Source organism: Balearica regulorum, chromosome 6, assembly GCF_011004875.1.
Source record: "Balearica regulorum gibbericeps isolate bBalReg1 chromosome 6, bBalReg1.pri, whole genome shotgun sequence".
In the NCBI taxonomy this organism is placed as follows: domain Eukaryota; kingdom Metazoa; phylum Chordata; class Aves; order Gruiformes; family Gruidae; genus Balearica; species Balearica regulorum.
In genome coordinates, this window is record NC_046189.1 from 15,471,228 (window position 1) to 15,489,171 (window position 17,944).

The window sequence follows — 17,944 nt, forward strand, 5'->3', positions numbered from 1 at the left end:
CGAGAATGAAATCAAACTGGTGGTGTAGACACTTGAGTCACTTGGCAAACATTACCTGTAGTAAGGGAACGCTGTAGCTGAGGTTTCCAGGGAATTGTCTGCATTGCCTTTATTTGTAGAGAACAATCTACATAGCCTGTATTTATGGGTAAAGCCTTAGCTAGGCAAAACAATTCCACCTCCATGGGGTTCAGCAGAACCAGGACAACCCAGGTTCAGCTCAGAATATTAGTTTTTAAGGCTGCCATGATCAGGCTCATTTTTAAAAGCTTTAACTCTTTCACGTCCTCATTGCTGTGTTACTTTTTGTTTCACTCAAATGCTATATTTTATAAAGATGGTAGTCATGCTATCAGCATGGTACATGTATGGTGAAGCACCACCCATTTACAGTTCTTCCCATTTACACAAACTTGGAAGGAAGCATTACTCATGTTTATGAACAATTGAAACTACAATAGAGCACTCCATACAATGAGAGCCCCTTTGAGGAAGTGTCGGAGGGGCTGTCCAGCGACATCACTTGTACAATGGAATATATTCTTTGAGATTACTTCATTCTGAGTAGCCGTCACAGGAAATAATTATTTTGGTAGACACTAATGCACTCTAACTTGTAGAATAAGCATTTCCAAATTACTCCTTTCCCTGAAGACAGTGGCTTCTTTACGCCTAGGCAAACCTAGCTTATGTCCAAATTCAACAACTTTCTGCCTGAGAAGTGCCCTATTCTTAGACTGTGGTGTTGCCAACACCAGCCCACAGAGTTGTTTTCTGCCAAAATACTATGAGAAACAGGCTTTTCATTGTATTTTTGCCACTTCAAAAAAAGTACTGAGTCATAGCACACTGGAAATGTTTGTGCTGGGCTGCATAGGAAAACATCATAAATATATTAGAAAGAGTTTTAAATATTTCCACACAGGAACTAGGGACCAAAATTCCTGATTCTTAACTGTGAAAAGTACCTAAAGCAGGAGGAAGCCCTTTTCAAATCACAGTAGGAAGCAGCTGCTTACTCATTTGGATATGCACGTGAATTGTGAGAAGTACTTATTAATTTTGTAATGAATTTTTTCTTAGAAAAGAAATCCTGCTTTTATTCAATGTGTCAGCATTCCTTTAAACTATTCGTTTAAATGAGAAATTGAAAATAACCATTTTGCTGTTTACAAAGACCTTCGTGCGTTCAGAGGATGGGAATCCTTGCTGGTTTAAAGAGGAGGAGAAAAAAATCATATGATGGTTTATTAGAAGTCACGTCCACACAAGAAACAGAAAAAATTTCCATGCTTTATTTCAGAAGTGTCCATTCTGTCTACTGGTGCAAGCCATAAAGTCCATTAGGGAGCCACCTGGGTGCTGAATGTTTAGGTGTCTCCCCTAATGTATCTTAGGACATGGAGCCAACAAGTACTGGTACTCCGGACGTGCCAATGACGTGTAATGGCACAGACTTATCCCTCATCACATCAACCAACAGGCACGTGCACAGCCTGTTAATGTGAACGGGCGTTCTGCTGTCCTTTGACTGGCATATTGCATGGCTGATGTGTATGACTGCTGCTAAAGGGCCTGTGGGAGACAGCAGACTGCAGGTTGGGTGTATTGTTCTTACAGGCTAAACTGGGCCCTTAGACCAGAGATTATCCAAAACTGACTGATAATGAAACACTGTGTGCTAGAAAAAGGAAACTTGTATGTGTGCCAGCAGGCAACTATTAGGATTAGAAAGCTAGGTATATGGGCTTCCACTTCACATTGCTGCTGTCTCATATACATATAGATTCCTTTATAATAAAACCAGAAGAATCTCATCTTTTCCTATCACAAAGTTTGACCCTGAAGAGGTCCTGCTACATATTGCTTGTTGCAGCTGTCTGGATAATCTTTCAGATGATATTAAAATACAGTCAAATTTTAATATCTCACTAAGCTTTGGAGGTTATTAAAGGCAATGTAAAAACTCTGGTTTTGCTGACTTCAGGATAGTCTGAGTTTATAAAAATTAAGGCACATTTTTGTAGCCAAGTCTGCTAAGGTTTTATGATAAAATTGGAGTTCATGATTAAATTTCTGAGCTTTTACTTTTATGCCTCAGAAACATGAAGTTTTCTGGTGTCATTTTTCCTTGGCCTCAGCAGATTATTGTTGATGATTCCATTAGCCCTAATTCTACCTTTTAAGGTACTTGCACATGCTTGTTATTAAAAAATATTCTCACAAGTCTCCCAAGTGTCCATGTGGCATACCAATAAGACAATCATTAATTCAATCCTCCTTTCATAATTGCAAGTAATTTTGTAAATGTCTTTTACAAAACAAATTATTCTATATAACATTTTGCCTGTTCAGTCAAAGTTCCCTTAGTTAGTATTAGTCAAATTTTGACTAGTTGTATGTGGGGTTTATATTATATGTAATATCCTTGGAGGTTTTCACAGAGCAGCCCTGCAGGATAAAAGACAAATTAGTAAGCAGCAGAGCTTTTGGTACTAGAAGGAAGTAATTCATGACTATTCTCATGATTAGATCTCACTCCGGGTTTCCAGGGGTCATGTTTATTTAAGATGTTAGTTTAACAATTTATTTGTGAGTCCTAAACATTTTGTAAACAATTTTTAATACAGATTAATATTAATCTGGAAGATCATCATACAGGGGCATTATTATCTGTTCAGGAACTGATATGCTTCCATCATTATTCTCCTATTTTAAAAGTTTTAGTTTCTCTGTTGGAAACGATGGCATGTGAATTAGGCAACCAGCCACATACCCGTGAGGGTGAAAAATAAATTGGGTATTTTCAAAGACATTGGTCTGCAAACAACTCATCAATTGAAATGTATTTGTATAATCTGTTTGGTGAATGTTTACAATTAATCCTACAAACACAGAAGTCAGGATGATGTGATGGTCAAGTCACAAGTAGGAAAAAATGGACTAAGTTAAACGAATCACTTATTACCATAAACGATTCATTTAGCTCTGGGTCTGGGAAAATTGCATTGCACTAATAAAGCTAGTAGAAATAGATTCCTTTTTCTGAAGGCCTAGAGAGAATTAACAGTGTGAGGGCAGTAAACCTGTATAAGGAAGGTATAATCTTTATGTCAGGGAAAAGCACAATCTCTGTAGTGCTGCAATGATGGGAAGGAGAAAGAGTGTTTAGCTCTTCATTTGACCTGTGTTGGAGGAAAAGTGCAACTTTCCTTTTCAGTCTTGCCTTTCCACTTGACTGTTTTGTAAAAAGGTTTAACTGACATCATCACTTTGATATTTCAACATCTGGTCTTGGCTTTTCCTCTTGTCCCTAGGGATAGGTTATGCTAGTTTTTATTTGTTCATTAGCTTAAAATAATGCATTGAACCTAAGCTAATATCAGAGTACTAGAGCCAACATTAGTTCTGTACAGGCAGAAGCCTACAAAGGTGTGGAGAGCAAGAGACAGCACAGGAGCACTTGAATCCTTGCTGCTGCCTGGCTGTAAACACTGGAAGGAAGTGAGAAGAACACACACCATACACAAGTCAGGCATGAACAGGCAGTCTAAGGTAGAGTATATTGTTCAGCTGTCATCAGCTGAAGTGGTAAAGTATTGTTTTAAGTTTAAGACAGCAGTGTAGATTTCAAAGCAGAAGGAACAACTCCACAGTCAAGACCCAGGTTGCACCCATGCTAAGAATACCTGTTTGTTATTGTCCTGTCCACTGAAGGAGAGCAGCGATTGTGGGCTAAGCAGCTGGGAGAGAGCAAACCATCTGAGGCCCAGGTGCTGCGGCTGGGTATGTGTGAGTTCCAGAAAACCTGACTCATACTCATCTCTTCCAAACAGCACCAGCCTCTGTTAATCTGTACAACAGAGAAACCGCTTCTGTTGCTGAGTAGCATTTGAGCTTGGCGCATCTTGTGGAGAATAATATAACTCTCATGGATCTAGGGATCCATACCAAAATGGGCTCTTATACCAAAATCCATAGCTCCACAGAGCACCCTACTTGGCTCCTATCTGCCAGCATTGCAGAGTATTCCTTTGTCCATCCTTTCACCTACAGTAGGGACAGTGTCTTCCAGAGCCTATTTTGACCTGAAACCAGGACACCACCCTATGTATATTTCCTTGCCCCAAACCATTCCAGTTTGAATATCACAGAATCATAGAGTGGTTTGTGTTGGAAGGGATGTCAAACGTCATCTAGTTCCAACCCCCCCTGCCATGGGCAGGGACACCCTCCACTAGACCAGGTTGCCCAAAGCCCCATCCAACCTGGCCTTGAACACTTCCAGGGATGGGGCATCCACAGCTTCTCTCGACAACCTGTTCCAGTGCCTCACCACCCTCAAAGAGAAGAATTTCTTCCTAATATCTAAGCTAAATCTACCTTCCTTCAGCTCAAGGCCATTACCCCTTGTCCTATCATTACACGCCCTTGTAAACAGTCCCTCTCCAGCTTTCCTGTAGCTCTCCTTCAGGTACTGGAAGGCTGCAATAAGGTCTCCCCAGAACCTTCTCTTCTCCAAGCTGAAGAACCCCAACTCTCAGCCTGTCTTCATAGGAGAGAATATATTCATGTACAAAACGCTGCATGACATTTGCCACTTTTTAAAAAAGGTCAGCATTTGGACACAGTTTGGCCAGGCTGAAATCCTGGCCCCAGAAAAATCAATGGGAGTTTTGGCATGGTTTTCATTGGGCCAGGATTTCATACCAGCTCATTATTTGACCTACTGAATTCTGTTAAGCTGGTAAGCCTGGACTGTGGACCATGTGAGAAGACTGTCTCCCCACATTTTGGTTTCTGTTATATTCCATCCTATTCCATCAGAAATGTTATAAAGCTCTTTTGCCTTTCTTTTTTCTTGGAATAAGTAGCCAATCCTGCTTCTAGTTCTGGACAGAACATGAAAGCAAGGGAAGAGATGTATGTGTTCTTCAGTTAATGCGAAGCTGCAAATTTTAACTTTAGGTCTACGTTCTCTAACGTTTGCAGGTGCTCAGGTTTTGTGTGAGACATGTAAGCTATAGGCTGTGGTATGCTTATGTGGTTACATCACATTTTAGGAAGTGATGCTGGAAGGATGTAGATTAGCTTGTTGATTTGTTATTTCTTTTGTGGTTGTTCTGTCAGCATCACTATTGTTCAAGTAAGACAGGCATGGGCTGAATTTTGATGACTTCCAGGCATATCATCTCACATGTCGTAGGTGTAGGAACTAACTGAAAGGCTTGAGATGAGTTTCTAATCCAAATGGTTCAGAACTTGAAAAATATGCTAAATTTGGCTCTTGAAATCGTAAGACCTAAAGCCTTCTAAGTGTGCCCTCTCACCGCAGAGCACATGCACAAGTCTTGTCTAGCTTGTCATCTAAATTTTCAAGGCCATCTTTGCTATTAGGTAACAGATGTGTTCAAATGGAATACAATTTCAGAAACATACAGCTGTGGTACAGTGCGGGCAGTTGGCATTGGCGATTTATACCTGAGTAAATGCACTTTAACGGGAGTAGCTAAAAACCCATGGAGACAGTTGTATGTTTCCCAGCAAGACCAAATGTGTCTGTGGGTGACATAATTAGCTGTCTCTGTAGCATTTGTGAAAATCCTGATGATATGAGACTGTTTTCTCCTGATGGGGACTAGAAGCACAAGAGACTTTAGCAGCTGGAGATGCTGCCAATTTTTGAAAACTTTCAAAAGCACTCTGTGCACCTTGCATCAGATACCACGTGCAGATAAGAAATCTTGAGAGGCATCCGCACTGTAATGCAGTCTGGCATAAAATGTTTCTACAATAATGCTGAAGAAACAGGAGGCCTAGAGCTCTTCTTGCTGTACAGTTAAAATGCTGGCCTTGTGATCAAAATAATAAAAACACAGTTAAAATCTCATTTTCAGAGTAGCTAACTGCTTCCAGCTTCTATAGCATTCCTTTGGAAATTGAAGGAGAAGGAAGACAGCAAAATAAGGAGTATAGACATCAAGAAGGCATATTTTAAAATGTTCAGAGATACTGGACGGATGTAAGGGAAAGGCTGCTTAGAAAGAGAAGACAGGTATTAAGAAACTAGAGGATTACTGAGGATGAGTGTACAAACACGGCACTAGCATGTGAGATTGAAACACAAAAGCAAGAGCACAAAATGAGGTAACATAACCAAATTCCCTAAAGGGTAACAAGAAACACTCAGAGTAAAACGAATCCCAGGGAAATAGCTAATTATTAACAGAAAGGGGAAATGTTACTGAGAAAGCCACGTGCTGTTTTTGTCTCAGGGGCTTCAGGAGCCAGCTGCAGGCAGGCAACCAACACAACCGACACCACAGCAAAGCAGTACGATCTCCATCTAGGAGAAGGGGAGAATGCATTTGGAAGGGCATAAAACACCAACTATATTCAAATTAACTGGGCATGATGAATTATAGCCCAGAATACTTGGAGAATTACCTGATGTAATTTCAGAACCATTTGTGGTTCTGTCAAGAAAGGTGAGATATCAAAGAAGGGAAGAGGGCAAATGTAATACTTCTCTTTTTTAAAGGGAGAAAGAAGAGTCAGAGCATTATAGAGAGATCAGCTTATTTCAGTTCCTCCAAAAATACTGGAAAAATTACTGAAGCCATTATTCATAAGTACCTAGAGGGAAAAAAACATGGCTGTCTGAAGAACAGACTGTGTCAAACCATCTAATTTCATCATTTGATGAGGTAATCCTTACCATGCTGACAGGGAGAAGCAGTAAATGCCATATATCTTGATTTTCAGAAGGCTTTTGGCAGAGTTTTATGTAAGCAAGGAAGAGAAATATGGCCAGCTGAAAAGTGAGTATCAAACTGATTGGAAACAAGGCTCAGTAGTTACAGACAATTTGCTGTCAAAACAGAAAGATAAACTGAGCTTCTCAGTTCTGAGTTCCCCAGGAGTCTGGTCTGGCCTGGCACAGTTCATTACTTTCATTAGTAACTTGGATGATGCATAGAGTCTGCTTTTTAAATCTCCACACAGCCCTGGGTGGGAGGGACTGCAGGCATATTGGGGAATAGGATTCAAACTGTAAAAACTGAACAATCTGTCGAACTGGTCTTATAGAAAACCCGTCAAGTACAAGGTCCATTAGTCATGCAGAGGCAGTCTGCAGCACGAGTATGCAGCGAGGAACAACAGGTGAGATGGCAGCTCTGCAGAAGAAGGAAAAAAAAAAAGATCTGTGAGGATCACAGGCTAAACACCAGTCACTAATATTATGAAAAAGGCAAACACCACACTGCACAAGCTGGGAGAGCGGACTGAAAGTTACGTGAAGTCGTCCTTCAGCTTGGTTCTGCATCGGCAGTGCCTTAGCTAGAGTAGCAAGCGGTGGTTGGGGCACTGTGTAGCCAGGAAGTTGTGCCCAGCTGGAAGGAGGTGAGAGGAGTGCAGTAAGGTCAGTCAGAAGTCTGGAAAGGATTGAAGGGTGTGTGTTCACTCTGAGAAGAGGGGACTGAGTGGGGAATAGCAGATGTTGAATACGCAAAAGGCTGCTGCAAAGAGGAAGGAAATCATGTGTCCTTCATGTCTGCTGTAGGCAAGGCAAATAATGATGGGATTGCACTGCAGCAAGAGAGATTTCAGATTTAGAAAAAGCTTTCTAAAGGCAAGAGTACCCAAGCAGAGCAGCAGACTGACCACTGGTTTCCATTTCTAGTGCTGGAGGCTTTTAATTGGTTAGACGTCCATCTCAAGCAGTTCAGGTGGTATACAAATCCTGCTTAGGATCATGATCCTCTCATGCTCCTTTTTCTATAGCCATTGGAAAGTGTGTAACACATCACAGTGAGCAGTTACAGCATTGTAAAGCTTTGTGAATCCTTTGTAGGTGAAGTCTCTTCACCCTACTGTAAGATCATAAATGTAGGGAGAATATTTGCGCACGTCATCCTGCCACCTGTGGAACAAATGACCTGGTTTTCTTTGAAATACTTCACATAAAAGGAGGTTCCTTGACTGGTAAAATTAACATACTACACGTCACATGTAGTTTTGAGCATCACAGCACTTGCTCACTGGCTTGTCGAACCCATGAAAATTTTTAGTAAGGACTGCTCTCAGTTTTGGAATTTTTTATTCAGGAACAATCAATCCAGGTAAGGAAACCCTGCTAAAATATGCAGTCAGGTTGACAGTGGCCCTCTAATGAAATTATGCACCCTTTTACCACAAAATCATGCATTAATGTTCTCATGAATTACTGTGGTATTCAGCAAGTTATTACATATTTATTATAGATCAAATGGCAAGTAGCAGATATCAAAAGGGCAAGCTTACTAGCCAAACATTGCTTGTTCACAAGCACTCAGGGCTCATGCATCTGGAAGTTTCTTTTATGGGAAAAAGCTTTATTTTAAGATTTCCAGTACTCCTGGGTTTCAGTTCTATAAAATCCAACAAAACAGCTGTTGTGGTATTTTAAGTTATTCCTGCTTGCAGCCTCAGCTGAGACTGGGATATGTGCATAAGAATGGGAGCACACAGATGCAAAGCATCTGATACTCTGCCACGTTCAGCCAAGTCACGCAGGAGAGGAGGTTGGTCAACGGCCCCACCGTCATTGTGATCACAGGGTGTCCCTTCTGAACAGCACTTCTTCTTGGAAAGGGAGAGACTACCTGAAGCAATATATGTCTTATTATATGTAAGAAAGAAAAAAATGCCCATCCCAACCCAAGAGGCTGATTTAAATTCTCATGTGCTCTGTGATAGGAAGCTTTAGGAATAGAAATAAGAATAGCCTTGAGAAAGTCAGACAACTCCAGCTATTTATGATTTAATGTTCTAGCAGGGTTCACTCTGCTTCTTTCTGTCCCCATTGGTTTCCTAAATGAACTCCTAAATTTTGCCCAAACTGCAGATCATTAGTATCTTCAGGTTACAGCTCTGTGGTCCCTGCTTCTCTCGCAGCTGGTAATACCTTTCAGGAGAACCTGCCTTTCTCCAAGACCACAAGCCTGGAAGCCTTCAAGAGGTTCCTTGGGAAGATGCCGGTGATTGTGTGATCACACATGATACATAAGGCACTGCAGTTGTCATCTGCAATATGATATGCATCCTGCTCTTCTTTGTGGAATAGAGAGCACCTCTCTCTCTGGTCTCCTCCATTCATCTGGGTTTTTTTCTGTTCCCTTCTACCTTTCTGCACTGTACAGGATTCCCTGCCATGGGACACTTTTTTTCCAGCCACTCCCCATCTCTCTCCTCTTCTGGATATAGATCTTGTTTGCCTCATACCCTTTCCTCTAGACTCTGCAGAGGCCGTTACACAAGGGGGATGTCTCTACCAATTTCTGTGGTTTCTTTTGCAAAGGACAGCCTGTCCCCAAGTCCAGCCAGATCCTCACAGATGTTTATTCAAACTGCCAAACTGTTAGAGGTTTGCCCACTTAATTTCTAGCTAGTGTGCTGGAGTTGTTTGCAGAATGCCATGGTAACGGATGAAAACACTGCTGTGTCATTTCATGGTAAGGAGAAGTCTGAGGAGCTGGGCTTGAAAGCCTCAGTGGCCTTCTTCACTCTCTCTTCTTCCATTTTTCACATCCCCTCATGCAAGTCTGTTTCTGTGTCAAGAACTGGCCAGCCCAGAGGAACACAATCTGTGCCAGGTCACCTAGACATGATTGCAATACAAGTAATAGGACACATCAAGATAATCGTAGGTAGCAGATGTATTTTAGCTATTCTGCAGCTTCTGGAAATGATATGGAAAGAATATTGCCCAATGGCAATATTGAGGAAGATTTTTCTGGGTGACTAAAAATGATTGTCAAATCTGCAAGACATAAATGAAATATCATTCACTGGCTTTTACCTACAAAGTTAATTCATCAAATGTCTTTAAAAAGAATATGATTCTGCTACTAAGGTGAAAAATAAAAATCCCACAGGAAATGATCCCTGTTCTTCCCATCTTTTCGGTACTGCACCAAACAACAGCAATAACTTTAACAGAGGAATGAATGCTTGTCAGAGTGCTGTTGTGTTCCATGTACTTAGCTCTCCTCTGCTGAGTGAAGCAGGGATCTTCAGGATTTTCTACCAGTTTTGAATCAGATACAGTGTGACCTTTTCTCACTATTCAATGCTACCTCTGAGTATACTGATGTGTCATGCCACAATGTCATCATTATCTTGGTGCAAGTGCAGACCCATGCAGCAAGGGAGTCCCTTTGGCTTTTCAGCACCTTAGTGATTTGAGTCACAGCACCACAACAGCAAAGACCATACCCTTTAATGCTGTGAACATAGACCATTCTTTGTATGTCTTTAGTCTCTTTCTAATTGTCTCTTTCTAATTGTGTGTGAAATTCTAGTCCATTTTTGAGCTACAGAATTTTATCTATAAGAGACAAATACACACTGTTTAGCAACCCTGCCCTGTACTGTATTTTCCCTAATTAAAACCATATAACATATGACAAAAAAGCTTGTTTCAGGTTAGCAATGAGTTTTGTACAAAGATTCAACTCCATGTTTATTTTATCTGGGCAGATTACTTCTCTGTACAAATTACCTCTATCAGTTTCCTGTAACATCTCATTAGTAAATCCAGTAATTCATGTTGCCATTAGACTGCAAGGGATCCCAGCTTAGAGATTCACCTGCTTGCAGGACTGTAATGAGCATCAAGCTTGAAGGTATGAATGACTCTGAGCAGCAAAAAAGGCACTATTTTCTAACCTGCAGCCCACAGAATAAGCACAACTAGGGTACAGCTCTCAAATCACACGGTGTAGTGAGGGATTTGGAAAAGGACATTTCAGAAGTCAGTGATGCATGAGTCTTCAGTTTGTGGGCTGCTACCTGAATGTATCTGACTGTGCATTTTCTCCTTAATATAAATTATCTTCAACTGCCTGTCTGCCTAGCATAGATTAGTTCTGATTTTAAAATGAATGTAACCCATCCTCCAGCAAATCCTTAGACATTGTGTTCCTCTACAACTGAAAAACCCCAATGAAGCAATATAAACTCAGTAATAATAACAAGTAATGGCCACGGCTTAATGAAGGATAGCAATTCTGCTCTGGGGAGATGTCTAATGGATGTGGCTGTTCTGGTAGCTGATTCTCTTCCCTTCACATATGTTGGTCCATATCTTGTTGCATATATGTATAGACAAAACCAGGAACTGCTTCTGTGTGGGGAGGAAGGCTAGCATCCAGGTGTTGGGCTTGGACTGGACTCCCACAACAGCCCGGCTGCAGCTCTCCTTTCCTTTGGAATGAGGCAAAAAGCAGGTCTGCCTTTACACCTGTATGAATACTTCTGCTTTTGAAGTATTGGCATCTTGTTTAATTTGATGTGTCAATTGCTGAGTGCAATAGGCTGCTCACTAAGGGAGCTGGGCAATTAAAAGGAATCTATAACGTTTTTTTTTAAAGTATCACTCTAAAAGAGTGAAGCTAGAAATCAGGACCCAGAACACACATGCATTCAGACAAATAGGCCTTAACTACCAGAGCGAGAAAAGAAAACAAAACAAAAAAGAAAAGAAAAGAAGAGCAAGAGGTCTCTCCTTTTTCTCTTGCTTTTAATTTACTGTTACTAGTCCTCACCCAAGACTAACCACTTAGGGGAGGCAAATGTTTTCTCTCTCTCCCTGGTTTTGAGACTAATGCCTTCCAACCAAACTAACAGTACTGGAGATGCAGCTGTGTCTTGGAATTCAAAGATGGTCTCAGTAAAGAGCACATACCAGTCTCTGTGAAGGGCCTTGTTTCAGAGGAAAAGTAAATAGCCAGTGTCACACAAACCTGCACACTCATCAAACACTGGAAAACAGAACTGAGGTTTTTTTCCCTTAGTCATGAATCAAGGTTAGACTTGTCTAAAATTGCCTTCTTTGTATGATGCTTTAAGTTGGTGAATTGAACCCAGAAGACAGATTTCAAGCATTAACCAGTGAAAACACAAACAACTTTTCATTTCAGAAATCTCTCTTGAGAGTAGCCTTTGCTGTTTAACACTGAAGAATTACACTCAGAAGTAGGTGATCTTTGCTGCCATGTCTCCGTTCAAACATGATTATAAGCAACAATCTTTCCAGGCTTACTTGTTGTTTCTTTCTTTCATAATTTAACATCTTTTTTTTTAAACCCTGTAGAAGCTTTTACTACAGATAAAAAAGGTCATCCTTTGCTCCTGCATTCTCCTTGCAGCATCATCTTTATCAGAGCACAAAACACTTACGCATATTTATTTATTTTTCTTGTAAATATCTCATTGATTGAAGTAAGAAAGGTCCAGGTCAACAAACATGCACTAACTGTCCTCTCCCAACTCCATTTCCTGAAATCCTTTCCCAGCTGGGAACACAAATGAACTCAGGGAGTCCTGCTCCAGCAGCACACCAAGGAAGAAAACAAATTTGCCATTTCTACTACACTTACTATGTAATACTCCAGGTAATTATCTTTTCCTGTGTATGCACATACTATTTTAGGTATATACTTACAAAATCTAAGGCAAGCATCGCTCAGATCTTTGACTTGTTGATGCTGCGTGGCTTTCAACTTCTTCAGTATTTAAGGGAAGAAGGATGAGTTTGTGGTTCAAGTACAAGTCTAGGAGTCAAGAGGTCTGGATTCTATTTCTGTGCTGTGCCACAGACTTCCTTTACGCCCTTGAACCACTCACGTGACCTCTTTGCATTTTTATACCCCGTCTACTAAATGGAGAATAATTGTTGCTTCATACACGCTGCTGCTGTGAGGCTTAAGTCATGCTTCTCTGAAAGTGTTTCAGGTTCCTCAGAAGAAAAGCACTCAGAAATAAAGCCTCATCTCAGTTTTAATATTGTCTGAGCTGTCTAGCTTATATGTAAGCTCATCCAAAGGGAATGATGTTTGTAAATGTCATCCTTATAATGAAAAATCTGTTCTCCTTTTTCTGCCCCCCATGCCTTCTCCACTTCCTCCCCTTCTTTCTCTTCCAACAAGCTGCAGCATTGTTAAAATACCTCCTCATCCCCTGGGACACCCGACTGATTGCAGACCTGGATGTGGGGTTTGTTTTATGTGGAGATGTGCATGCATCTATGTTGCAACATTCTTTCTCTGTCTCTGAGCAGGCAAACGGCTCTGCAGAAAGAATAGAGCATATCTGTATTTGATTTAAACAAGCATTCAGAACAAGCTGAGCATTTCAGGGAAAAGATTCATCTTTAGTTTCATTTAAAACAAAGGGATTCCCAGACTCTGACATTTCTGAGGGCTTGAGGCTTTTTAATCATCTCTTGAGGGTTTCTGAAGGTACAGAGATGAGATACTGTGCTGCTGTTGGACATGAGTGTTTCAGTTAATGAATGATTACCAAATGATCCATTACTGAATCAGCATAATACAAAAATTACAGTGTTTGCATATGTAGAGGAGAAGCGAGTGCTTTGTGGGAGCTGGATGTGTTGTCTAGGCCTGATAATTAATGAAAAGTTTTTATTATTTGTATAACACTTTAAGTAGTGCCATCTTTGTGCTACAGCCAGCTCCGTCGAAGTCTGACCCTGCTCAAAAGCTCCATCAACTTAAAGGCTTGGCAAGGACTGCAGAGGCTCGTGTGAGTTGTGAAATCCAGACCCTGATTCTGAGTGCGGTGGCTTGTCTGTGCTGCGTGCCCCAAGGACAGAGGGCTGTCGCCTTCACAGCCACTACTTGGACTAACCTTGTGGAATAAAGGCTGATGGTGAACAGGGTGATCCTGCTCTTCTGTTGCGCAGCCCCCAGGGTGCAAGAATAACATCAGGAGTGCGTGGAAGAGGAAGGCCTTTGTGCACAGAACAAAAGCACCCTGGTTAGTCTTGGACTATTTCAGTAGTCCAGAGGACCCGTAACAGTGGTACACTGGTGAAGTCACTATATAATTGCTCACTTGTTCCCCTGAAGCCCCATCGTGCATGTCTCGAAAAGTGGATCCTTGCATTTAATCTGCACATATACAGAGGTCAGTGCTTTAAAAAGTCAATCAGTTCCCTGAGCTGCGTGAGATAACCACTGTCTTTTCGAACTTGTAAGAGCCTTCCGCAAAATAACAGAACGAGTGCTGAGACACTCGTGTATTTGCTGTAAATGCTTTCTGAAAGAGAGATTGTCAAGCAGAATAAGCATAAAGAAGAGGTAGAAGTTTGGCCTGTGAAGAAGAGAGAGAAGAAGCAAGTTGCTACTGGGAATAGTAAACTCCAGTGCTAAAAAAACCTTGATGATGTTTGAGAGACCTGGAGGAGCCTTCATCAGGAATGAGAAAGGAAAAACAGAGAGGCAAGGTCTGAAATATTGAGAGCCATGAAAACCAGGAGAGGAAGTTGGAGCTGTCTGCAGAAGGCAGAGGAAGCAGGAAGCCAGGTTTAAGAGAGGACACAAATTTATGTGGGGGTGCCAAGGTGTGACAAGTTCAGTGTCCCAGATTCCCCTGCATCAGGTGACAAGTGTCAGCTGTCAACGGTTTATGTGGGGGTACGCCAGTTATCAGATGTGGACCCTTTATATACTGCCCATCTCCTCCTTTTCTCTGTCAATTAGCAACAGGAGGTGGTGAGGCACTCGCATTATGCATGCTGTGGATGTTAGCTGTCAGAGCTGCAGCCCTCTAGCCATTCGGTGTTTTCAGGGAATGCAGGGCTCCTTTATCAGTAACTTTAGGAAGTTGCATTAATCAGTGGGGGGATTTATTATAAGGCCAAATGGATAAATTTGTGGTATTTAGCCTGCCATAAATTATCTCACACCGAACCTTTTTATTTTCCATTTGGTGTTCTCCTGAGGGTTAAAACATACAGCTCTCAAAATGACAGATTCAGGAGAGCCTGGGAAAGCAACAATATTGCAAAAACTATGTATCCCTCCTACACCTTCAGTACATTCTTCTCATTACTATGAACTGTCCCCAGGAACACTTGATCTGAATTAACTACAAGCTCTGCAATATTTTAAAGATCTCTCTAGGCCATTTCCTGCCCTCTCCATGCTCCCTTAGTTGGGCAGATATCCCAGTGAAGGTCCATGGGAGTTTTGCTTGAGACATCTGTTCAGATTTCCATTTCTGCTTTCTTTTTTCAGCCAGTGTTTTGCTGCTTTCCTCTCACTCCTTGGTTTTCTCCTCTTGCTGCTTAGTGCAAAGTGAGGAGAGGAAATGACTAGATGACACAAAGAGAGGAGAAAAAGAAACCTGTCAGAAAAGAGCAGTAAGGGCCAGGAGTAATGGGAAAGACTGGAAACTTGGTCAAAATTTATTTCATAATACCTCCCAGCAGTGTTGGTCACAGTTTGGTGGGTACGCTTTGAGTTCAGCTATCCAATTTTTGTCCCACAAAACACATCCCTGTCGTAATTACCAGGTCCGAGTTAGCTTAATTAAGTGTGGTAGAAAAGGTGATCAAAAGATTGCCTTTAGCAGCTGCTCTTTGTATTATTTCAGGTCTGAGAAGGGTCGGTATTGAAACAATGCCAAGTAGGAATTAGATTTTTGTAGGTCTGAGCTACCTCTTCAGTGTCCTCTCACAAGGTGCCTATGCCTTTGCATATTACCAACTCACTGCATCAATTCAGCAAGTTAAGCAGTCACTCAAAAATAAATGGCAGACAAAATGAAAATACAGTTCGTTCTTCTTGATGGTTTGAACCCCCAAAGAAACCTGCTTTCCTCATCAGAAAAGACACATCGCACCACTTCAGCCAGGAAGCAGGAGAAAATCACAGATGTCGCTATGCGTATTTCTTTTTCTGTGACGAGCTTACATGTCCTTGTGTAGACATGAAAGTGTCGGTGCACATTTTTTTCTCATTTAAACACATCTAGCAGCAACTTGGTTTTATTTCCTGAGATGGGTTTTGGTTTATTTTCTTTTTCAATTTTAACATGAGAAATTCCAACATAGCTTCTTGTCTCATATATTCTACTTCATGTTTGTCCTGCAGAGTAAGTGTTGCTTAAATATTTTAGGGATTCGATTGCTTCACTTAAAAATTTCTGTCTCCATGACAACCTTTCTGTGCTTTGTAATACCTTTGGCGAACACAGTAGAGCTGACTATTTATTTACTTCAACCTATATAACATTTAGCAGTGAAGATGCAAAGGGAAATGGAATCAAAAGAAAAATACCAAAACATCTAATTTGCACCATTTTCTTTTAAAATAATTTTCAAAATGACCACATCATTTACTGCATAGGAAGCCTGGTCATGTCAAAACTGCCTCATTTTTCTCAAAATCCACCTCTTCTGGGCTCATTCTTTATCTCACTACTGTGTCTTGATACAGACTGCAGAGTTTGGCTTTCAGTGTCATCTTCATGATCATTACTGCTCTGTGAAAGAAAGTTAACTTCATGTTGAAAGTGCTTCCCCAAGCATTATATTTTTTCCCCCCCCAGGCATCCAAATCAACTCCTACACTGCAAAAAGCAGAGCTCCGTTCTTGCCTGGGATGATGGATGATCATCTGCCACATGATGGAAGGTGTGGCAGGGTCACGCAGCTCTTGTGAATCTTGAAAAAGATCCCATACTTCCCTTGTTTGGAAACTTGAGTTATGCAAATAATATCCTGTATATGGAATTTCAGTTCTCTGATCTATAGCTGTGATGGCTTTCTAATAAAAAAAAAATAGCACTCAAAATAATTTGTCTAGGTATTTTCTACTCCATTCTCAGACACACTCCTACATTTGTGCCTTTCTCTTTCTTCCAGATGCTGTCCTATATCTACCTCAATTTTCTAGTTCATACCTGCTTCACATATAGAGTAGCTAACCTGCACATCTATTTGCTGCCATTGTGCTCTTCCAGGTGTCAGACTTCTGACAGTTGGGCTTTGCGTGAGCTCTTTGTGAATAAAGCTCCTGGTGAGTATGTTTTTTGAATAGTGGCTTGATTTCTGGATGGATCTGTAGCTGGATCAAAACAAGGCCTTATTTACATATAATGTTAAATGCCAGGGTCTTTTTAAATTGGACCATGCAAAAGTGGTTGAAGTTGGCCATGCCATATCACCAGTGCCTGCTGAAGGGTTTGCTGTGTAACATCTTAGTGCTTCTATACCTCTGAAGAGCAGCAATAATAGTCAAAGACTGTCTCCTCTGCTCCTGTGTCATACTGGAACTTTCTCAGAGAAATGAGGAGCCAGGAACTACATGTGATCCAGGCATTTTGATAAGATATCCCTATAGCAATGCTGTTTGGTATTAAAAATATCATATATCTGAGAAACCTTTCCCTTCCCCGCCCCCGTTTTGAAAATTAAGGCATAGTTAGAGCCTAAAATTTCACACTGAATCCATAAAACATAAATGCTCTTGGTGCCAAGGTTGTCTAAGACACCCTCTTATTCTTAATACATCATGTTGTTTCATAAAACCCACTGAGATGCAGCCCCAGAAGTCTCCCATGCTCTTCTGATGCCTTCTCTCTTGGTTTCTAAAGCCACTCAGCTCTGCCTCCTCCTAGTCATCAAGTGCTGTAGTGTTCTCTCATGAAAGAACTCCGACAATTTATAGTGTTAATGACTGCAGGTGGTGCTACCTTGACTATAAAAGCAATCTAATTAGGCCACCTTCTGGCTGAATCTGATTTAGTCTTTGACTCAGAAGAGACAGGGAAGATGAGTGAGTGTATGCGATAGTGACTGTTGTGAAGAGCAGGCATTGCTGAACACAGTTTTTTAAGTTCTACTGTCTCCTTTGTTTTTGTTGTTTCCTTGTTGCACTTGGACTATCTACAGAAGACCTTGGTGTAACATGATATAGCACTTAGGACAAGTGGGATGATTATAAATGGCTCTTGCCCCACTTCTGGGTCCTACAGATGTTGCTACATGAGATTTGGTTCTTCCTGATTCTATAATTTGATTTTAATGGCTAGATACCATTGGAGCATGCAAGTCCTACAGACAGTGGTGTCCTTTTACAGTCAGAAACATCTG

At 41.1% G+C, this 17,944-nt stretch overlaps 1 protein-coding gene across 1 annotated transcript in view; it reads right to left on the minus strand.

Moving 5' to 3' along the window:
• The window catches only part of CD28 (CD28 molecule), a 30,171-nt gene extending 17,543 nt beyond the window's left edge, over positions 1-12,628 (minus strand). The window contains exons 1-2 of the mRNA XM_075756470.1: positions 12,488-12,628; positions 6,719-7,178 (exon numbers count right to left, since the gene is read on the minus strand). Coding sequence (XP_075612585.1) covers positions 6,719-6,749 — 31 coding nt within the window. The 5' untranslated portion in view covers positions 6,750-7,178; positions 12,488-12,628. The remainder of the gene's footprint in view (positions 1-6,718; positions 7,179-12,487) is intronic.
• Between the last annotated feature and the right edge of the window lie 5,316 nt (positions 12,629-17,944).